Genomic DNA, 23845 nt, shown 5'->3' with positions numbered 1-23845 from the left:
GAGCTTGAGCAGCAGGGAGGTCATCCTCTCTGAGGTGTTGTAGTACCGAGAGACGGTGTGGATCATCCTGATACCGGTCATCAGACTGGGAATGTGCTGCAGGATACTGGTCTGTCAGAGGGGGAGGAGGGTTCAGACTTAAGGCCGTGTGAAACCTGAGTTTAACTGTGTCATTCATTGAGGGTTAGTCCTGTTCTGTGTCATTATTGGTTCAAAGTATTTAGATGTCCACTGGTTCATCTGTAACACTGATGAGTACCAACAAATATGTGTTAAACAGTACTGGTTTTCACCACATTAAAATAATAGAGCAGTATTTTACCTGTTTTCAGCTCTTAAGTAGATGTTTATCATGTTCTGTCCCCACTCATTATTAACCAACATTTAGGATTTAGGACGATAGAGAACATTTTTCGGTCGTTCACAGTGGAAATGCAGATATATAAGATGTATTACCCACAATGCAACTCTTGCTCTGACGGTTGTGTATGAGATTGTGATGTAATGCTAGTAGCAGCTAATGCAGAGATTCATTCATCTTTCATTTATTTATCTGCATTGTTGTATTCATGTTTCCTTAACACTAAGCATGAATGTGTTCTTTTTTATTTTCTGCTTTCTTTTTTGGGGAAATTTAAAAGCTAAAAATGAATTCTTCCTCATCATAAACAGGTCACAAACAGGTTGAAGGTTGCTGGTTCGAAACCAAAGACTTTACAAAGACATTAAGAGTTTATTTTTACCGGAGTGCATTTCCCCAGCGGCCCGAAGAACTTGTCCAGAGTGTATAGAAACTTCACGTTGTCCTTGGCCTCGTTAGCCACGACAGTGATGTCCCCGTCCTCAATCAATCAATCAATCAATCAATCAATCAATCAAGATATGTATTACATCAACCTAACTGCTGCTAAACTACAATTTAAACCAGTGTGTTTTTAAGAAGCTGACCAGCTTTATCCAGGTTCGTAGAGTTCGAGACTTGGTGAGCTGCAGAACTCCCAGAGTCCTTTTCACCTGAGGACGCTTCACCTCCTCCATCAGACTGACACACACACACACACACACACACACACACACACACACACACACACACACACACATACACACACACACACACACACACACACATCTATGGTTGCATTATCAATAAATTAATTTGTGAATTAACAAAATTAGAGAAATCAAAAATCACACAAGTAAAAGAAAAACAAAAAAAATAGATAGATAAAAAAAAATGTTTGAGACGAAAGAGGAAAAGATTATAAAATCTAATTCATTTAAAGGACTAAGGATTGAGATTAATTAAAATTAATTAACGGTAACCTAAAGGTGTCTGTTGGTAGATAACGGTAACCTAAAGGTGTCTGTTGGTAGATAACGGTAACCTAAAGGTGTCTGTTGGTAGATAACGGTAATCTAAAGGTGTCTGTTGGTAGATAACGGTAACCTAAAGGTGTCTGTTGGTAGATAACGGTAATCTAAAGGTGTCTGTTGGTAGATAACGGTAATCTAAAGGTGTCTGTTGGTAGATAACGGTAACCTAAAGGTGTCTGTTGGTAGATAACGGTAACCTAAAGGTGTCTGTTGGTAGATAACGGTAATCTAAAGGTGTCTGTTGGTAGATAACGGTAACCTAAAGGTGTCTGTTGGTAGATAACGGTAATCTAAAGGTGTCTGTTGATAGATAACGGTAATCTAAAGGTGTCTGTTGATAGATAACGGTAATCTAAAGGTGTCTGTTGGTAGATAACGGTAATCTAAAGGTGTCTGTTGGTAGATAACGGTAATCTAAAGATGTCTGTCGGTAGATAACGGTAATCTAAAGGTGTCTGTCGGTAGATAACGGTAAACTAAAAGTAAGAGAGAAACAATAAAGACGTTGAATCCTTTACAATGTGCGTCTACCTGTTAAAGGTGACCATGCGTCTCTTCCAGTGCTCCAGCTCAGCTGACGGTCCGACGTCATCGGCCTCCTTCCTCATCTGCTCGCTCTCCGTCAGCGCCTGCTTGATCTGATTGGTCCACACAGAGACCACGCCCTCCAGGCACTCCACCAGCTCGCTGTTATTGGCTGAGAACAGACGCACAATCAAAACAATCACATTGACGAGGCTTTTGGTGCAGAGTCATGAAGTGGGTTCACCTCGCTGTACGACCTCCATGTTGACAACTCAGCTGGTACAAAGACGCTAAATTCATGGACCACATTTCTCCTACATCCCTTCAGACTCCTCAAATGTAAACCAGATGTTAAACTGATCGACAAGTTGCTCAACACTGAAAACGTTACAACATCACAATCACTTCAAAACAAACATGAGGAAGATGTGAATGAACAAATCCCAGATGAGTGGGGAAAAGAACCAAGTACTCTTTTATATTCCAAGGGTTTATCTAGAACCCATCCAGGAGGTTCTACCAAGATCCGCCTTATATTCCAAGGGTTTCATCTAGAACCTAACCAGGGGGTTCTACCAAGAACCCTTTCATATTCTAAGGGTTTCATCTAAAACCCACCCAGGACGTTCCACCAAGAACCCTTTCATATTTCAAGGGTTTCATCTAGAACCCACACATTGGGTTCTACTGAAAACCCTGTTATATATTCCTAGGGTTACATCTAGAACCCTAAAGGGCCAGGGCTGATGTGGTGCAGCTCAACCCACAACAATCCTGGTTCACAATCACAGTTTTTGGGGTGTGTGTTCTTGTGTGGGCGTCCTGATTTAACATGCACACTTTTAACAAGTCCTTGGAGAACTTTTTCTTCGAAAAAGGGTTCTTTGAATAAAAAGGCTTCTTAATTGAACTCTTAGTCTTACAAAGAACCCTTGAAAAACCCTGTCTTGCTGTAGAAGCTGTGACGAATGGAAACTGGCCAGATCACTGCAGGTTTAGAGGAGCAGGTGGAGGATCTTCATTTAGCAGTGGCGGTAGTTGACCCTCCTACCTGCGGCCGTGTAGTCTGCAGGGCTGCTCAGCTGCTCGATGGCATCTGGAAGGACGACTTGCTGCAGCTGGAACTGTCTCTCCATGTTGACTCTGGCCGAGCTCAGATTACTGACGAACTGATCCACTGAAGACAGAAAGCACTGGACGTCTGGACAGGAGACGCCCTCCTGAACAGAGCCCCACGTCTGGACACAGAGTGAAGGGTCAGCAGTAAAAACGCTCCCTCACTATAAACCTTCTGCACATTCATTAAAGACTGCATTCTGTATGAACACTGTGTGCAGATCAATCAAACCAGTGGGTAAATTCAACAGGCAGCACTATGTTTTTTAAGTTTATTCATTGTCTCTATCTACATGTATTGATATTTTATCCTTTCACGTTTCCTTCAGGTTACATTGCAGCTGAAACAATCAAACCTTCTGTGATCTTACAGAATGGATGGTGAGTACCTGCTGAGACCGGAGGGCCGGCAACATGATGTGAGCCACCAGAGTCTCCAGACTCTCCAGGATGCTGCTGTCACTGCAGTCCAACATGCCGAAGTTCACCTCCTTCAGACACAAGCAGGTATGACACGAGTCAACCGGGTCTTGTCTCATTCTAAAGGTTTAGAGAATCTGGAGGACCAGATGGAGCTACAGACCTGCTGCACATTAGCGGTGGTTATCGCCTTGTCAGTGGTTCTCAGGAAGAACAGACACTTCCCCAGTAAAGGCTTGGAAAAGAAAATGGGTTTAGTTTCATGTTAATCAGATGACTAGGAAAACACCTCATGTCTCTGTGCCGCAGCCAGAGGACAGTCTGAACTGGACATTTTTATGGATCTATGGAGAGCTGTTAGTGAGAATGCAAATGTCAGATTTGGGGACTTCTGAAGGGCCGACGACAAAATCGTCTCACAAATGTTTAAGACCAAATTACGTGTGACAATGTCAGCAGCTGATCTTCTGAGAAAGCGGTAAGATCAGGTCTATCCATGCGGTAACCTCCGGTTCTGCCGAGTGAAATCAAAGCTTCAAGTGTTAAAGCTGCATTCTCTCTAGTGTCCACCAGGGGGCGACTCCTCTGGTTGTATAGAAGTCTAGTCTAAAATGACTCTACTTCTCTCTTGATTTATTCCCTCAGTAAACATTGTAAACATGAGTTTATGGTCTCAATCTCTAGTTTACAGTCTTCTTTAATACAGCATGATGTTCATTTAGTACATTATGCTCCATTTAGAGTCAAACAGACCATAAAGAAGGGATGTTTTAGGGGCGGGGCTACACAGTGATTGACAGGTCTCTACCAGAGACGTATACGGCGTCTCTACGTCTAAAACTAAACTTTTAGATAGCTGAATTTACAAATGTACTAATCAGAATGTAGTACCATTATTAATGTGTTTGCTCTGATTGTTTGGTTGTAGAGAAGCAGAATTGGTTGGTTTACTGTGTAATGTTTGCTGCAGGTGTTTCGTGTCACCTGGCTAACCGCCAAACCAAGCAGCATTTTCTTCCATAGCAACGCCACACAGACTCCAGCAGAGCAGTTATTACCTCTGAGGCAGGACAATGGAGAGCATTAAACAGGCGGGACAGCGGTGCTCTGAGCTCAGAGTGAGACTATATGAGATTATAAGATGCACTCATGAAGCATCTCGCGGTTACACCTGGTCTCCACTCGTTTCTGTCTGCTGCTCTGCAGTGGTCATTTTCTATCGCATGAAAATTCTCCAGGAACCCGGGGAACTTTGTAGGAACTCTACTTGTAGTTTGACTTGGTTCTAAACTTAGTCCCCGTCCTTAAATCAAAAGGTCCCCACATGAAGTTACCCCAGTCATTCACACATTGGAGTTCAGAAAGTCAAACAGGAACGTGCAAAACAAGACTGAAGGTTCCTGATTCGGCTCCTTTCTGTGATTATTTGGGTGAAAAGAACATTTGTACCTCAGAGCTCCCGGTGGTAAGGAAGAGTTTCCTCTGATCCACGGAGGAAGACGAGGGACCGGAGGACAGATTCTGAGGAGAAACACAAGTTAGAGCACGATGAGAAAAATGATGGCGAGGAAATGGCAAATAACGAGGGAAGAGAAAAAAGGACCGGTTTACCTGCTTCACATTCTGATAGAAGAAAATCAGCTTCTTGGATCCGTTGGCAGCGAAGAAGTCATGAACCAGACTGAACTGGAAGAACCAGACAAGAATGATCCAAAGACAGGAGAATTAATATTATTATCATTGTTATATTTTTATTGTTGTCACTTTATATTATTATAATTATACCATTACAATAACTATTATTTTTGTTATTTTATATTATTCATTTATTATTAATATTTTCATCCTTACATTATTATTATTATTATTAACAATATAAATGTATTTATTGTTGTATTAATATGCTTGTATTATAATTTTGTATTCTTTATGATTTTATTATTTGTATTATTATTATGTGTACCCAATGAAATGAGGAAAGGGGATTTAAGGGATTGTAGTTCTTGTAGGTTTATGTGTTTGTGTATTAAATATAGCCTGTGATGGTACCTTGTCATCAGAGATGAGGGAGTCCTCCACCTCCAGCTCCCCCGGCGTCCCGGCATCCACCAACCTGCCGATCAAGTATCTGTGCCGGGCGTCCAGCGTCGCTCGTCTCTCCTCCTTCACGGCTCTAACCTGCTTCGCCATCTCTCTCCTCGCCTCATTGGACAACAGCACTGTCCTTCTACTGGACACCTGCAGAGAAAGTAGTCCCTAAAAGTTCTGTTCCCACGGTTACTCGTCTGTTTCATGCCGGGTCAAGAATTAACAAAATACAGTATTGGGAAATTACTGTAACAAGTTAAATGAGCAGATTTATAGTTTTTTGTTTTTTTATAGTTAAAATATGAGAACCCGGATACGTGACTGCACCTCCGGTGGCTGACTGCTGTAACTGTTTACTCACTGAGGTGCCGGTGATCGTGGACGGAGCAGCCGGCGGAGGAGACATGTGATCAGTGGCTCTCAGGCTCTGGCCTCCTATTCGCCGATGTCCTCTGCCAATCGCATCTGGGGATCCAAGAAAACAGTTAAAAACAGTATTAATTTGTACTTTAAGCACCAGTAGACTTCCTGTTAGCTTCAGCATTAGCATTAGTTTTGATGTATTTTGACTATAATTTGAGTGTGTTGTCTGTACGTCTGTGGACATGAAGCAGAGAAGGTCTGGGTTTGGTACTGGCTCCTCCTCCTCCTCCTCCTCCTCCCTTCTCCTCCTCCTCCTCCACAGGGCCGTCCTGGACTCCCTGCCCTCCTGCCTGGAGCTCCGTGTCCGGAGAAGGAGCACAGACGCTCAGCCCGGGTTCAGGGCTGCTGACCGGGGGAAGAACGGGCGAGTGTTCCGTCGGTGGAACCTCAGAGTCTGGATCTGCCATCTGACAGTCAAGACGTGCTCAAGTATTGCTACTGTTTTACAGTAGAATCACTGATTACACTGAATACATAATGCACTTAGGCCAAGAACCAGGGCTTTAAAGTCTAAACCCGTTTTACAAACCCCGTATTTGAATCTGGTCTGGAGTATTAGAGGTTAACTGTATCTGCTCACAGAAAAGCTCCTTCAGAGTTCTGAATGTAGAGTGTTCTGAAACAAAACCTCCTGTGTTCTATGAATCATTAATACATAATAATAACAAACGTGTAATCAATTAACCCACAAAAAACAGATTTAACTAACATACACACATTAAGATACACACATTTTTAAACAATTTACTGAAGAAGTTTCAATATTGAAACAAATATTAGTCAATAGTAATATATTTAAAGAAACTTTAAGTTACAAGATGCAGCTCAAGAGTAACAAATATAAATAAATGACTGAGTGATGTCAGAAACTTTAAATCCTCACGTTGAACCCGCTTAAAGGCTGTAAAAGAGGAACCGAACGCCAACTGACCTGCTGAGTTTGAGGACGAGTCACTGCTGCTCCCAAATAATGAACTCTGAACTAAACCAGAGAGAAAGAGAGGGAGAGAGAGAGAGAGAGAGAGAGAGAGAGAGAGAGAGAGAGAGAGAGAGAGAGAGTTTGAGTGTTGCCATGCAACCCTGGCAGGTAGGGGTGTGTGTGTGTGTGTGTTAGTGACTTGGCAACTAAAACACAACGAAGCAATAGAGAAGTAACCAGGAGAGACAGTTTGTGTTGATTAATGCAACCAGTTCACTTTATTTTACATTTATTGAGCAGAAGCTTTTTGTCCAAAGTGATGAAAGATAACTCAAGTTAAACTTACTGTTGACTCGTAAATGTACCTGTTATGTGAAGCTTCACTGTGACTGACTTAGATAGACTGACACGCAATGCATTATGGGTGAAATTAGAAACTTTACAGAAGAGTAAAAATGAAAAAAGATACCACATGTAACCACATCACATTTAGACCTCTATGCACTAAAGAACCAGGAGACAAGCCTCAGGCTCTTTAAAGTTCTTCAGTTCTTCATGTTAAAGCTGCATTCTCTGAAGTGTCCACCAGGGGGCGACTCCTCTGGTTGTATAGAAGTCTAGTCTAAAATGACTCTACTTCTCTCTTGATTTATTCCCTCAGTAAACATTGTAAACATGAGTTTATGGTCTCAATCTCTAGTTTACAGTCTTCTTCAATACAGCATGATGTTCATTTAGTACATTATGCTCCATTTAGAGTCAAACAGACCATAAAGAGGGGATGCTTTACGGGCGGGGCTACACGCTGATTGACAGGTCTCTACGTCACTCCTCCTCAGTCCAGATGTGTTCACTTCCTGTTCACTAGTTGATAAAGAACCAACGTGGCGACGGCCATCATTGAACTCCAGGCTTCAAAACATCCACAAACTCTGTAGCAATCCTGAGATTAAGATTCAACATTAATATCTAGTCTAATGTTAAATTCTGTTACTTAAACTAATGGTGTCTTATGGTGGAAGCTGAGTACCATCATTCTTTTTTAAATACAAATTCATGGGTTCATGATTCATAATTTTGTTATTAATATCGTGACATATTTTGATAATATATATTATTTATTCAATTGGCTACAAGCAACATGCTACAGTTGGTAAATAGTTTCTTCTAAACCTGCAGTTGTACGGTTTGTTATTCACATTTAAATACACTAAGTTAGTGAGCAGCGGACTGACTGAGCAGGTCTTCAGAGTCCTCTGCACCGCATCAGTGGACAAACACCTGGAATGATTTCAACGTTGGGTTTAATCCGTTTAGTTCTTTACAGAAAAAGAAAACATTTTACTTACAATCTTATCGCTCTCATTTCTTTCATCATTTAGAAGAATCATATGTTACAACTTTATTAAGCGTTGATGCTTTGATTGATGTGAAATAAGAGCTTAAGCACAGAATAACGTTTACAGAAATATAATGCAGCACTGATGAGACTGATGCTACAGAAGGAGACCACACACTTCACACTACTTCACAGTATTAGAACCTGTGTCCAGTTGTGTCAAACAACTATCATCTATGTAAAGGTCTAGAGGAGTAATGTCTACCTGAGCAGAGAATCAAGTCTCTCTCCCTCTGTGTGTCTTGACTTCACAGCTTTGGTCACATTAGCTCAAACGTCGCCATGTTGAGAGCCGTGTGGAGGCAATCAACTGTTCATCTACTGTTATGTTGTCATGAACACAACTCATCTGCAGAGACACTTTAGGGTCACAACACATGAAGGAACCAAAGGACTAAACTAAGTCCAGGTGGAGTGAGGAGTCCAGATCCTCTGATCAGATCCAGAGTAACACAGAGATGATGGTGGACTCACTCTGAGTGAGATCTCTTCCATCTGAGGAGAGAAGAAGAAGAAGAGATGAATGAGTGTTTGCAGAGACTCCCTTCATCAGCTGTCAGTCAGTGATGCAACACATCCAGTAGAAAGAGCAGCAGGACTTCAGTCCTTCCAGCTCTCATCTTAACGGATTGGAGTGAAAATGAGAGCTGAACACACCTGCAGACACTTTGGACATCAAGTCTGTTCACTCTGCACATTTCACTCAAGTACACAGTGGAGATAAAGAGCTGAGGGTCCTGAACGCATCACGACTGCAGAAACAGAGAGGTGTTCACTGCTCATTGTAATGATGGTTCAAAGTGATAAAAACCACAGTCTCAGTGACATGTGAACGTCTCATCTCTTTGAAATATTCCAATGAGAGAGAACAGATCAGATCAGACTGATGAATGAGGATCACTGTCTCTACACATGCTGATATAATGTCAGCTGATGAACAGCGTTATTTCCTGCAGACTTCAACACAACAACAACAGTCGTCTTCACATCAACTCAAACACATGATCACAACAAGCTTGTGGCTCATCTGATTGGCTGACTTTCTGTCCAATCCTGAAGCCTGTCAGCGTTCTCCTCTCACAGCTTCACTGAGAAGGTTGGAGGTTCACAGGAAATACTGGATCTGTGTTTAGTTCAATACTGCTGGAACCAGCATGGACTGAGTCCAACCCTCTACTGACCTCAGAGTCTCCAGTCTCCATTGTGGACTATCCAGTCCAGCAGACAGCAGCTTCACATCTGAATCCTGCAGCTTGTTGTCTCTCAGATCCAGTTCTCTCAGATGGGAGGAGTTTGACTTCAGAGCTGAGACCAGAGAAGAACAGCTGATCTCTGACAAACTGCAGTTCATCAACCTGAATAAAGAACAAAAGATGAAGATAAGAATCCATTGATAATCCAATCAGATGTGTTGTTTTAAATGTGTAGCTCAACATGACTATGTCCTCATCAATGATCTTTTCTCTTTGTCATTGTGTTAGTGGATCATCATCATGTCAGCCTTCTACAGACATCATCCAAATGTCACCACAACATTCATACACCTATTGATGTCAACACAGATTAACACAATGCTGCTGGTCTCAGTCAGGTCTGGAACTAGAGGATCAAGACTATATTGATCTTTTAAACAGCTGCATTAAGAAATATGACTAGATCTCTATGTGTGTTTAAAGATCAATATCAATGATTAAACATTTGTGAAAACACATTTAAATGAAAAGAAATTCAAGAAATATTTCTACTTCATCAAATAAACATTGTCAATATAAAACAAATATTAGTTCAGAGGATCTTCTGTCTACAGATGTGATCATTTACCAAAAATGATAAACATTAATTTACTTTAACAACTAACAGTGGATATTTTCTACAGATTCTTTAAGAAACAAACGTTTTTTGTGACTGAAGATTAAATTTAGTTAAAAAAACATGAAAACATGAACAAAAACAAATGTTCAACTTTCTGGATATAAGTTATGTTTGAAAATAAATTAGGTTAAATTGTTAAATACACATATCTATAATAGTAACAGAGAGTCATTTAATTGACCTCAGAGTCTCCAGTCTACAGTGTGGACTCTCCAGTCCAGCAGCCAGCAGCTTCACTCCTGAATCCTGTAGGTTGTAGTTGTCACTCAGATCCAGTTCTCTCAGATGGGAGGGGTTGGACTTCAGAGCTGAGGCCAGAGAAGAACAGCTGATCTCTGACAAACAGCAGTTCATCAACCTGAATAAAGAATAAATGATGAAGATAAGAATCCATTTATAATCCAATCAGATGTGTTCATGTTTTAAATGTGTAGCTCAACATGACTATGTCCTCATCAATGTGCTTTTCTCTTTGTCATTGTGTTATTGTGGATCATCATCAGCCTTCTACAGACATCATCCAAATGTCACCACAACAGTCAGGTCTGGAACTAGAGGACCAAGATCAGATCAGACCTGTTGGACTCTAAGACGGTTCATGACTTCATTGATTACACAAGCTTCTTCTTTGTGTATCTGGTAGCTTAGTAGCTTCATGTGTTTAACAGGAGAGGTCCACATGTGTTCAGGTGTGACTTCATGTCATCTGTCCATCACCAGAGTTTGTTGTTTACTTTATTAGATACTTCATGGTTTAGCTCCACACCCCTTAAACAAGTTATTCTAACAGCTCATGTTTTATTTTTCATCTACAGCAACACAACAGACTGACTTGATACATGTGAAGCCTCAGATTAGTTCAGATCACAAGTCATTTCTACACAGAACTAGATTGTGGATTTAGTCCTGAACATCACAGACAGTATGGACAGACTACAGACACCAAGAACTCTTGAATGGACATTTGGACATGTGAGTATTGTATTGAGAAAGACCTGAACGAATATGAACCGGTCCTTTAAGAACAACATGTGTTTTTTGTTGCGACCTAAAGGTTCAGATTTATTTATTTATTTTGCAGGGACAATGCACACCAATCAACAGTGAAACTGTAAGTGAGCCAGAGAGGCTAGTTTTCATCTGCTGTTCCCGGCCAGATGTTCGAAGGCTGCCTAAAAATTACAGAATTTAGAATAAAATGGAATTAAAATTCATAGATAGACAGTAATGTATAGACAAAACCAATACACATATAAACAAAAGAACGACACTAGAGCAGAGCAGTACAAACCCACCTGCTGTACAAGCACATATATAACACAGACACATAACACACATCAAACATAGAAAATAGCAACACTGAACAAGACAAATGCACATATAGACAAAACAAGCAGGCAGGACAGACAGTACATCAATGCTTGCACACCTGATTGGCAACAAGCCATTCCTTAAGGCTATGTTTGAATGTTGTGTATGTGTTTTGTGTGCGTATATGTGGTGGCAGAGCATTCCACGAGTGAGCTGCCTTCACAGAGAATGTAGATTTGCTAAAAGAGCTTGATCTATGTGAAATGACACAATCACCTCTTGAAGCAGATCCAGTGAGTCTGCTGCTTTGAGTGCTTTGTTTAATAAAATCACTAAGCGGAGGCGGGGCCATACCATGTAAAATTTTAAAAACCAGACACACATCAGTGAATTTAATGAGGTTCTCCCAACTCAAGATATAGTGTTTGATGAGGATATTGCAGTGATGGTGACTTTTGTTTGTGTCATGAGGTCTTGGTCCTAATGGACCTCAGCCTCCTGCCAGATGGAAGGGGCTCTAACAGTTCATGTCCAGGGTGAGAGGAGTTTGTGTTTTTAGAGCTTGTTTATGGAGAATATGAATAGATGTTAATGTTGTGCTGCTGGCTTGTGCCCAGCTGGTTAAGCAGTAGGTCAGATGGGGGACAATCATCGCATTGAAATACAGTTTTGCAGCCTGCATGGTTAGACTGTTTCTTATATATCTGAAATTCATGAGATTAAATTTTAAGACCTTTGTCACATGTTTTGACAGTTTATTAATCAGGACATTGTGATTAACTGTATCAAAAGCCTTCTTGAGGTCAAGAAAAAACGCTGCTACTACACCCCCTTTATCCATTTAAAGCTTCACATTCTCTAAGAGGAAGCAGTTGGCTGTTTCAGTCAAAGATAATGAGACAAAACATGAAAACAGAACCACAGTTAGACCTGCTGTCAACAAGAACTTGGAAACAAGTTAGAACCTTAAAATTCTATAGTCTGATGATGTCATTCATAATCATCACTTGTTGAAGAGCCACTTCCACTATGACTGGTCTCAGCTGACATCTTTTTCTATAATTACAACAGAGACTTATGTTCTAAAGCCTGCTCTGTGGAGACGTTTGGGCCTGTGTTAGGCTGCTGCTTATTACTCTGAGCTCTGCTTTAATCTCACCACAGCAGCTGTGTGGTTATCTCTGTAGCAGCCTCATCAGCTTCTGATATCATGAAGATCACCACAGTTCACAACTTCACCTTTATTCAGCTTTGCATTCAAGTCTTTCTCTCTCTGTTTTTATACAGAGTTTGTATCTGCTGTCATCAGATCTTCATCCTCCTCCTTCATCTCCCTCACACACTCTACAGCCTCATCAGGACTAACATCACCTTCACTGACTGATGGACCACATTGAGAGTCTGTGGAAGATAAAAACTCTCCTGTCAATCACTTAATTTCTCTACTTTCTGTTACTCCAACAAATATTCAGCTTTTGTTTTCAGGCAAATCCTGAAACCTTACAGTCAGTGAACTGACCTCAGAGTCTCCAGTCGACAGTGTGGACTCTCCAGTCCAGCAGACAGCAGCGTCACTCCTGAATCCTTCAGGTTCATGTTGTGACTCAGGTCCAGCTCTCTCAGATGGGAGGGGTTGGACTTCAGAGCTGAGACCAAAACTTCACAGTGAGCCTCTGAGAGTCCACAGTAAAAAAGTCTGTCATGACACAAATATAAAAAAAAATATTATTATGAAAGAGGACATTTAATATTTACTTCCTGCTTCCTGTTTTGATGAACATTAGCTCTTCACATCAGTAGTTCAGCTAATCTTATCTCACTGTGTTTCACATGAAACAATAACTCTCATCACTCTCTCTCTACCTGCAGACTTTTAATCTTTGTTTTCCTTTAATGGTGCAGATGAAGGGAGACAAAGTGTCGCTACATTGAGGCTTCCATAATGTCCAGTCTGTCAGTGTGATCTGATCCCATGTCTGTCTCCTCAAAGTTAGCATGAGGCCTTCTTCATTAGAAAAACATTATACAACTATAGCTACCTGCTGCGGTCAGGTTCACCTCCATTAATGGGAAAAATCAGTCAAACAAATTGCTTGATAATATTAGACCTGTACTTTATTAAATAAATGTATTCAACACAATTAAACCAAAAAGGCTGCAATGTTTTTAAACTTAATTATTTTCAACATGATGTCATCAGAAATATGTTTCAGTGAATCAGCACTAAAAACATAACATGCTGTTCATAAGATCTTTATAAAAGTCTGAATTCTACCATCCTGAGTTTATTTCTGAATAAAAGAACAAAATAAACAGGACGATGTAAAAAAAAAAAAATGTAAAATTAAAAGTCAAATTCATGAACAATAAAATGCAACATTTCTCAGTTCGACACACTCTGGAGTTTTACCGTCTTTGTCTCATATGAAGCAGTTTATGGAGGCTAATGTGGCTAATGCTAATGTTAAACCTCAGATATATATTGATGTGTAACTGACATCACTGAATCAGTTCTCTGATGTGATGACTTTTCTCTTCTTGTGCTACTAAATCATTGTTACAGCATTCAACATTATCTCAGAACTTCACTTGTGGTCACAGTGCAGCAACAGTTACATACTCAATTTAAATAATGATATTAATGATAAAAACAATCCTTTATCTATACAGCACTTCAGAAAAAGTGTTTTAAAGATGTAAAAGACGATATACAGTATATATATATATATATATATATATATATATATATATATATATATATATATATATATATATATATATACACACACACACACACACACACACACACACACACACACACACACAGTAATATATATATATATATATATATATATATATATATATAAATAAATAAATAAATAATAACTACTGTCCCTCATTAAATCCATGCTCTAATATAACTGTGATGGTTTTGTCAAAGCAGGAGATTAATATTTCTATATATAAATTAATACCTCCATTAAGTGAACTTCACTGATGTTTCTGACGGTGAGTAACCCGACCAGGGTGTGTTTTTCTGGGTAGATTTAGTGATTTGAGGCCTTCAGGAAAACGCTATGTTGATTTACTTTTCAGCCTTTCTCTAACTGGGAATGTTGGTTTTGGCAGTAGAAGAAGAAGAAGAAGAAGTACTCAAACATGTTTATCAAGTAAAACTGTTAACTACTATTAGTAGAACTATTAATACTGCTCAGTAAAAGTCCTGCATTCAAATGTTTACATCAAGTCAAGATTGTTGCCAAAGCATCAAATTACGGAATAATATTAATATGATTATTATTATTATTATATTATTAATGTCTGTTAAAGGAGGAGCTTTCAATTCTGACATGATGCTGGATAGTTTAATAAATTATAATGCTTCATATTTTAATTCTTATATATTTTGTGAGTCAAATGTGAATCTTCAATGTAACCAGTAACATTTCTCTGTCAGGTAAATGTAGTACTACAATGTTGTCCTCTGAAGTAGAAGTATATTACATTCCATCTGACCCTATAGAGTCTCGATCTATGGAGACATACAAGGACTTCATGTGAACCATAATACAAATACTTCATATTATTCAGCAGGGTAAAAGTGAATTCTACTAAAGAATCAACATCCTGCAGTTGATGTTGATTCTTTTCTCCTGAAAAGATGTTGAATAGTTTGAGGAGGAAACCAGCAACGTATGAGAACATGTGGACTCTTTTCTGGCCTCACTACTACCATCATTACAGCCCACTGGTTGTGAAGTAGTGTGAACATTTGTCCTCCTGTGCTCTCATTGGCTAATTAATGTTGTCATATAAACTTTATTCACATACTTTAGGACCTCAAATCCTACTTTATTGAATTGTCTATATTAATACAATTTAAAAGCCAATAATGTAAATGTATTTAAACAATCTAAGGTAGAACCCTGAATTCAAGTTGGTTTGTTTTTGTTTTCTGGTCCTATTTTTAAGAAGGGGGTGTGGCCTGATACAGATCTTATTTAAACTGTTCAGCATAGTGTTAAAATAAACAGGTGTTACCTGTAAGTGTGATGATGTGACTTGTAGAACCTCCTGATGTAATAATAACTAAAGTACATGAAGTGATGACTGTAAAATACTGCTAAATGTGGTGATAAAACCTCAAACACAACCTCTAAAGTCCTTCATTTGTTTCAGCAGGTTTACATGTCGCCTCCATCACCCAAAGGAAGATAAATAGAGGATTATTATATCAATATAAAATATAACAATCATTAGAAATAAATAGAATAACTGTGTTCATTAACTTCACAGTGAAAACGCAACAACTGAAACTGAAACATGTTTTCACTCGCAGCATTTGAAACATCAAGAACATCTGTGATGAAACATAACTGAATTATTATTTTGTATTAAACAACTGGAACACTATTTTAAGAATATGAATTTCATAGTGTCTATATTTGCAGAACTAAACTACTGATCTACACTGATTCATAAAGTTAATCACATCTGGACTTACCGAGCCTTTCTGCAGTTCCTCACAGCTGGAATCAGTCTCCGTCGTCCCTCCAGTGATGTCTTGTACTTCTTCAGGTCGAACTCATCCAGAACCTCCTCTGACATCTGCAGCATGTAGGCCAGAGCTGAGCACTGGATCTCTAAGAGTCTCTTCTCTGATCTGTTCTTTGACTTCATGAACTCTTGGATCTCCTGATGCACTGAGAGGTCGTTCATCTCCATCAGACAGTGGAAGATGTTGATGCTTCTGTCAGGAGAGATATAATCACTGTTCATCTCCTTCAGGTTGTTGATGGCTCTCTGGATGGTTTCTGGACTGTTGTCTGTCTGACCCAGCAGGCCTCCTAAGAGTCTCTGGTTGGACTCCAGAGAGAGGCCATGAAGGAAGCGGACAAGCAGGTCCAGGTGGCCATTTTCACTTTTAAGGGATTTCTCCATAGCTCTACACAGGAAGTCCTCCAGAGATGAATACTTGTAGTCTTCTCCCATGAAGTCCTCCAGTACCTCTGTCTTCCTGTTTGTGAAACAGTGGAACAGGTAAACTGCAGCCAGGCACTCTTGAACACTCAGATGAACAAAGCAGTAGACTGTTTTCTGGAAGATCACACCCTCTCTTTTGAAGATCTCAGCACAAACGCCTGAGAACACCGAGGCCTCTGTGACATCAAGACCACACTGCTCCAGGTCTTCTTGGTAAAACATGATGTTTCCTTTCTCCAGATGTTCAAACGCCAGCCTCCCCAGCTTCAGAAGAACTTCCCTGTCAGCCTCTGTCAGCTCCTGAGGACTCGTCTCATGTCCCTCATGGTACTTCTGCTTCTTCCTCTTTGTCTGGACCAGCAGGAAGTGTGAGTACATGTCAGTCAGGGTCTTGGGCAGCTCTCCTCTCTGGTTTGTAGTCCACATGTGGTCCAGAACTGTAGCAGTGATCCAGCAGAAGACTGGGATCAGACACATGATGTGGAGGCTCCTGGATGTCTTGATGTGTGAGATGATTCTGCTGGACAGCTCTTCATCACTGAATCTCTTCCTGAAGTACTCGTCCTTCTGGGGGTCGGTGAAGCCTCGTACTTCTGTTACCCTGTCAACACGTGGAGGAGGGATCTGATTGGCTGCTGCAGGTCTGGAAGTTATCCAGATGAGAGCCGAGGGAAGCAGATTCCCCTCGATGAGGTTGGTCAGCAGCACGTTGACCGACGCCTTCTGTGTGACATCAGACACAACCTCATTGTTGATAAAATCCAATGAAAGTCTGGTTTCATCCAGACCATCAAAGATGAACACAACTTTACAGACAGAGAGCTTCTCTGCTGGGACCTTCTGTAATGTTGGATGGAAAACATGGATCAGCTCGAGAAGACTGTACTGCTCATCTTTGATCAAGTTCAGCTCCCTGAACGAAAGCAGAACCACCAGACTGACATCTTGGTTCTCCAAACCCTCGGCCCAGTCCAGAGTGAACTTCTGCACAGAGAAGGTTTTTCCAACACCGGCGACGCCGTTCGTCAGAACGACTCTGATGCGTCTCTGTTGGTCAGCTGAGGCTTTAAAGATGTCGTGGCACTTGATCGGAGTGTCATGGAGGCTCTTCTTCTTGGAAGCTGACTCAAGCTGCCTCACCTCATGTTGGGTATTAACCTCTTCACTCTGTCCCTCTATTATGTAGAGCTCAGCGTAGATCCTGTTGAGGAGGGTTCCACTTCCTGGTTCATCACTTCCTTCAGTCACACATTCACATCTCTCCTTCAGATGGATCTTATGTTCATCTAAAACCTCCTGCAGACCACTATCTTCTGAAACAGAGAAACAAGAGAGAACATATCAAGAAGATATTTGATTTGACTAAAACAATCAGTAAACAAAATCAGGCTGATATCTGAACCTACAAACGGAGACACATGAGTGAAAGTAACGTTCAGTTAGATTCAGTAAGAAGCTACTAAAGTAGTGAGATGTGGACACAGAGAGCTTCTCTCTGGTCACCAGCACAGACAGTGTTGATCCAGTCAGTGTAGCTACAGACGTGGCTTTGGTTTGAGGGAGGAGACCGTCTCTGTCATGGTGATGGGACTGTTTCCTGTTTTATTTTGAAATATCACCTTACTTCCTGTCTTTGTGATTGACTGTCCCACCTGGATTTGTTCCAGTGGGACAGTCACCAGTCCGTCAAGCTCCTGAAGTTCGCAGATGACACCACCCTCATTGGACTCATCTCTGGTGGGGATGAATCCGCCTACAGGTGGGAGATTGACCATCTGGTGACCTGGTGCGGTCTGAACAACTTGGAGCTCAACGTTCTAAAGACAGTGGAGATGGTTGTGGATTTCCAGAAGAATGCAGCCCCACCAGCCCCCATCACCCTGTGTGACTCCCCCGTTGACACTGTGGAGTCCTTCCTCTTCCTGGGCTCCATCATAACCCAGGACCTCAAGTGGGAGCTTAACATCAGCTCCATCACCAAGAAGGCTCAGCAGAGGATGTACTTCCTGAGGCAGCTGAAGAAATTCAACCTGCCAAAGACAATGATGGTGCACTTCTACAGAGCCATCATTGAGTTCATCCTCTGCTCCTCCATCACGGTCTGGTACGCTGCAGCCACAGCCAAGGACCAGGGCAGACTGCAGCGCATCATTCGCTCTGTGAGAGGGTGATCGGCTGTAATCTGCCATCCCTCCAGGACTTGTTAGCCTCAAGGACCCTGAAGTGAGCAAGAAAGATTGTAGCCGACCCCTCTCACCCTGGACATGAACTGTTAGAGCCCCTTCCATCTGGCAGGAGGCTGAGGTCCATCAGGACCAAGACCTCACGACACATGAACAGTTTCTTCCCATCCGCAGTCGGGCTCATTAACAGAGCCCGAGCCCGAGACCCCCACTGACTCTGTCATCCCCAGGACAATTTTCCTACCGGTCACTCCCCTGCACATCACTTCTAGGTTGTTATTTAAATTCACTTGACACTTTTACACTACACTTAAATCTCACTTGTTTATAGTCCTGCTATCTGTTCGTTTGTGCACTTTATTTTATATTTCACTTTATTTTATATTTCTCTGTAAATTGTAATGTTTCTACTTTGCACTGTGTTGATTGTTGTTGACTGTTAAATGCTATGCACCTCCCATCATGTCAAATTCCTTGTATGTTCAACATACCATGGCAATAAATGGTTCCGATTCTGATTCCACCTGTGTCAGTCTCACCTGTTTCATGAGCTAATGGTGCTAAACAGGGAATTCAGAGCGTTTCTGTTGACTCCACATGGCTCTCAACATGGCTGACGGCTGAGCCGGCGGCTAGCAGCTAGTGATGCTAACAGTTCAAACAGCAGCAGTGCAGAGAGTGTTTCCCTGAGGGGTAACAGGAGGCGGGGCTACACTTTGATGATACGTTATCAGCTGTGAGCTAACCCAGACTGGGCTCTAGACAACAGGGGATCCAGAAAGACTTTCTTTGGGGTTCTCCTCACTTTGTGTTCACACACAAGAACACATTCAAACTACTAACTATTGCTTTGTTAATCCACTAACCAGTTATGAGAACGGGTGGGATTGTATCATCATGAAGATTATTGAGATCAAATTAAAGGAATGAAGCTGAGGACAAACGGATTCATTTTTCTACTGAATAATACAAACATGTAATTGTCTTTAATGATTGACTGCATGAACTGAACCAGAAGAGTGTTTTTAAATAGATATTGTTATAAACTAAACTAACACAAACTACAGCTTGTCTTTTGTCAACCAGATATAATTACAATCAATAAATGCAGATTGATTGTTATAGAATGGAACTGTTATGTTTCATTCAAAGTGTCTCCTGTAAACTAAAGAGTCCATTACATCAACTCTGTGTTGATTGTTCTTACTTCCTGTTTTGTTGAGCTGTAGCCGACAGACAGAGTTAATAGACCGACTGTTAAACGTCCAGTTATGAACGACGTGGATCAAAGAAGTGTGTCTGTGTTTTAGTTGTTAAAATACATTCATCCTCACATGGATTTCATATTTCTCACACAGAGCCTGTTAGTTATATTGCCCGGATCGATCTGCTCTTTGAAACACATCGCGGCTCCGTCAAAAAACAGACTAGGACCGTATATGACTCAATGAGACCTTCTTCCTTTGTGTGTCTACATCGTTCAGTCAAACACATGTCTCTGTATTAAAACAACACATCCTGTTTCCAGACATGAAGACATCAGCAGAGAAATGGACAGTCTTACTTTGTACACTTCTGGTCTCACTGGCTGTCTGCAGTCCAGCTCTGGTTCTGGTTCTGGACATCAGCTCCTCCTCAGAATCATGACTCCTCTTCTTCTTCTTTCTGTAAAGACATTTCTTTAGAACTAAAATGATTTGTTGGTTGTTGATGAAACAGATCCAGATGTGGACTAAAGTGAGTAGAAGCTCAGATGTTCACAGAGAACAGTTAAAGAGTTACTGTTCTGTTTGAAAATGTTCTTTTATTTAAACTCTCCTGCTTTCATAAACTCTGATCAGCTGATGAAACATTTAGTGATCTGTCTGTAGTTTGTTTATTAATACTAACTCAACACTTCCTGCAGCTCCTTCACAGTAAAAGTCCTCCATTAAAGAGAGCTGATATGTCCTTCACTGTGTCACAGAGTCTCTGATCAGCTCAGCTTGAGTTGGTTCTGTTTGAACTGAGGTCAGAAGAGGTCTACATGTTGTGGTGGACCAACAGTCTAACACACAGCATGTAACAGTGGAGTCTCAGGTTCAAGTCCACACACTTTCCTTCTTCATGTCTGTTTTCTGTCACGTTCTACTGTCAACTATCAAATGAAGGATCAATTCAAACATAATGGAAACAGAAGAAGTCCAAATGTTCAGTTGACCATTTCCTGTCTTGTTTTAGTCATCAGAGAACTTTTCATCAGAACTGCTCATGGATGTTTGTTCTGGACCTTCAGCATCAATATATGGAGGAGAAAGTCTAAACTCAAAGGTCCACTTACTGAAGATTTAAAGCTTCACACTGAAAGCTCTGAATCTGTAGGAAGTGAACCTTTGAGCTTCATCTCATGAAAGTATAATATTAATCTTTGAGCAGAACATTTAGTCTTCATCCTCTTCATCAGGTCAGCTCACAGTAAAAACAGTCTCTTACTTTGTGTCTGATGGTCCAGGTTCAGTACTGAAGAATGGAGGTTCTTCTTTGGACCGATCACTCTTCATAGACAGACAGATGGATCCTGGAGACTCTGCTCTCTGTCTGGACTGAACTCTGCAAACATCAAGATGATTTTATTCAGAATGAATCTTTGAGAACAACAAAGACATTAAAGTAGATCTGAAGACACAAACTACTGTTACTGCAGATATTTAGAAGCTCTTAAAGTTTGTATTAGTCCTCTTAGATTACATTACAGCTTCTCTAGGTGACTGACAGCTGTCACTGACACTAAGAGGAAGAACCTCAAACTCAACTCACAACCTCTGAATCTACAGAACACATTGTCAGAGGTGCAGGAACTGAACATGACTCCTATGAATGAGTTAGTAGAAGTTCTCTTACTGTGTGTCTGAGGGTCCAGGTTCTTTACTGAAGTTCAGAATAACATCTTTGGGCCGATCACTCTTCATAGACTGACAGCCGGAGACTAGAGACTCTGCTCTGTCCTCCTCTTCCTCCTCACAACCACTCATCTTCTGATCTGAAATCAGTCTGAGAGTAAAACAGAAACACTGACTGTGAGAGAGCAACACAAGAATCATGACTAACGGGGTTCCGGTGATGTCATCGCCCTGAATGGCAGCCTAAAGCAATAGTTCCTCCGGAAAAAGAACTGTTACGCCCTGATAAACAGTCAAATATAAAAAATGTCGAGAATACTTCGGCTGGTAAGTGGGGCAACAATGGGGAAAAAGGACACAAGCAAAAAAAGCATGATTGGAGAGCTCGTTATTGTAGAACACAAAGAACAGCTCTCCAACACTGCACAAGATGGCGGAGCTAATGCTGACTCTCAGCCAGACGACAAGCAAGTTTAACGAAAGTTCTGGAAGAAATACGGGACTTTCGTAAAGATACCAAACATCAGCTAAATGATATTTCCTCCGAGCCAGCCAACGTTACCCAAAAAATAGCAGAAACGGAGACACGGATTGAAAGTGTGGAAGATCGAGTTCAAAACTTGGAACAGGTGCTCATCAAGATGATAAAAGTGATGGATCAACAAGAAAACAAATTACTTGACCAAGAACGGAGATCCCGTCGGGAGAACATAAGGATCTATAAAGACCCCGAAGGAGCAGAGGGGTCGTCTATGGTGGAGTTTGTGGAAAAGTTAATGCTGCACGCTGGAGATCCCCTCAACTACGGACCTTTGGTATTGAGACCCAAACCCCAAACCTACCGGGGCAAAACCAAGACAAGCCACGGTCAATAATAATCAGATTCCACCGATAGAAACCAAAGAAGAGATTCTGTGCAAGGCCTGGGGAAAGAAAAGAGTGCTTCTGAACGAGAGACTAATATATTTCAATCAAGATTATCCCCCAACGGTGCTGCAGAAGCGTAAGAAATATTCTGAAGCAAAGCGAGTGTTAAAGCAGAGACAGACCCTCCAGAAGAGATATAAGTTCTGACTAACCTCAAAAATGTTGGTAAGCTGAATACAATCTAAAACAGACGGTGCTACTCAGTCTGAGGGATGCATATTATTTTATCTTATCTTTATTAACATACACTTTTTAAAATCATTGGATATTTATCAAACAATTTCAATCCAGAAAGAGGTTCAAGACAGGGTTCTGTGTGGTCACCACTACTCTTTGCATTACATTTGGAGCCGCTAGCTCAATACATCAGACAACATGAAGATATTAGACACATTAAGATGGAACTTAATCTCTTTCCTAAATTTCAGTGCGAGGATTGAATCCATTAAAATGAATATACTGCCCAGACTACTTTATCTATTTCAGACTCTACCAATAGAGATTAACCAAAACCAGTTTAATGAATGGGACCAGATGTTATCAGGTATAACTGGACAGGTAAAAGACCCGGGTCCATCTCAACACCTCACAACTACCTAAAGAAAAGGGGGGCGGGGCCTACCTTCTCTAGAGATTATTATTTAGCAGCACAGATGAGAGCAGTAATATGGTGCAACCCATCGTATAAGGCTCAATGGAAAAACATTGAAGAGAAAACAACTTCCACCCCCACACAGGCAATCCTACTGATAACAACCTACAAAGTCATAAACACTACTGATAACTAACAGGTGAAGTATGGAAAACCATGATAAGAGAACATAAACTGGAGCGAGGTATTGTAACACTTAAATATGTGCATATGATTCTGACTTCACCAAACAAATGTGATGCTAGATTTATGGATTGAATAACAGCCATATGCAACATAATGAAAGGAGGCACACTGCTCAGTTTAGAAACTCTTAAAGAGAAACTCTCACTAGAGAAACAGGACTTCTATCGATACTTGCAGATGTGACATTATGTTAATATGAAGATGAAAAATATGACAAAGACAAGTACAAATCTGATAGAACTGTTTAGAAAAGCATATTACATTACAGTCATTTAGCAGACGCTTTTATCCAAAGCTACTTACAATTCAGTATCTATCTATACATTATTATCTACACACCGTAGACACACCTACAGGAGACATTTTGGGGTTAAGTGTCTTGCTCAAGGACACATTGACCAGACAGTAAAACAGTCAAATGTTGGATTAACACTCACCCTGCCTCAGCCTTCAGCTTCTCTCCTTCTGCTCTGGGACTCAAAATGGAGTCTGAACTTTCTGACTGAACACTTCAGGGTTCTTTTCCTGTTCTCATGTTACTGGATCACCTGATCACTGTAGCTCCGCCCCTCTTCATTTACAGGAAAT

General features: G+C 40.8%; 2 protein-coding genes across 5 annotated transcripts in view; both read right to left on the bottom strand.

Annotated features, from left to right (window-relative positions):
• The window catches only part of dnah5l (dynein, axonemal, heavy chain 5 like), a 41692-nt gene extending 35339 nt beyond the window's left edge, over nt 1-6353 (bottom strand). Inside the window, exons 1-12 of the mRNA XM_068737135.1 lie at nt 6119-6353; nt 5885-5988; nt 5485-5673; nt 5047-5121; nt 4885-4956; nt 3599-3670; nt 3405-3506; nt 2951-3137; nt 1906-2071; nt 949-1042; nt 744-842; nt 1-111 (exon numbers count right to left, since the gene is read on the bottom strand). The exon at nt 1-111 is cut by the window's left edge and continues 71 nt beyond it. Of these exons, the coding sequence (XP_068593236.1) occupies nt 1-111; nt 744-842; nt 949-1042; nt 1906-2071; nt 2951-3137; nt 3405-3506; nt 3599-3670; nt 4885-4956; nt 5047-5121; nt 5485-5673; nt 5885-5988; nt 6119-6353 (1506 nt within the window). The remainder of the gene's footprint in view (nt 112-743; nt 843-948; nt 1043-1905; nt 2072-2950; nt 3138-3404; nt 3507-3598; nt 3671-4884; nt 4957-5046; nt 5122-5484; nt 5674-5884; nt 5989-6118) is intronic.
• Nucleotides 6354-7114: 761 nt separating this feature from the next.
• On the bottom strand, nt 7115-23760 carry LOC137892189 (protein NLRC3-like). Of its 4 annotated transcripts, none has more exons than XM_068737163.1 (9): nt 23695-23760; nt 21494-21643; nt 21086-21202; nt 20178-20278; nt 15952-17743; nt 12967-13143; nt 10318-10494; nt 9446-9619; nt 7115-8759 (listed from the first exon to the last, which is right to left on the bottom strand). In XM_068737163.1, exons 2-9 carry the CDS (start codon nt 21622-21624, stop codon nt 8735-8737), a joined length of 2694 nt encoding a protein of 897 aa, XP_068593264.1. In that variant the 5' UTR covers nt 21625-21643; nt 23695-23760; the 3' UTR covers nt 7115-8734. The 4 variants fall into 4 exon arrangements, with proteins under 4 accessions (XP_068593264.1, XP_068593265.1, XP_068593267.1 ...); XM_068737164.1 differs by having other exon boundaries at nt 15952-17740; XM_068737166.1 differs by lacking the exon at nt 23695-23760 and adding an exon at nt 22171-22189 and having other exon boundaries at nt 15952-17740.
• Nucleotides 23761-23845: the final 85 nt, after the last annotated feature.

Source organism: Cebidichthys violaceus, unplaced genomic scaffold (assembly GCF_023349555.1).
Source record: "Cebidichthys violaceus isolate CVI_PGR_0920_01 unplaced genomic scaffold, fCebVio1.0.p SCAF_76, whole genome shotgun sequence".
NCBI lineage: Eukaryota > Metazoa > Chordata > Actinopteri > Perciformes > Stichaeidae > Cebidichthys > Cebidichthys violaceus.
The sequence above is the reverse complement of the archived record's forward strand: the minus strand, read 5'-3'. Positions and strand labels throughout refer to the sequence as shown.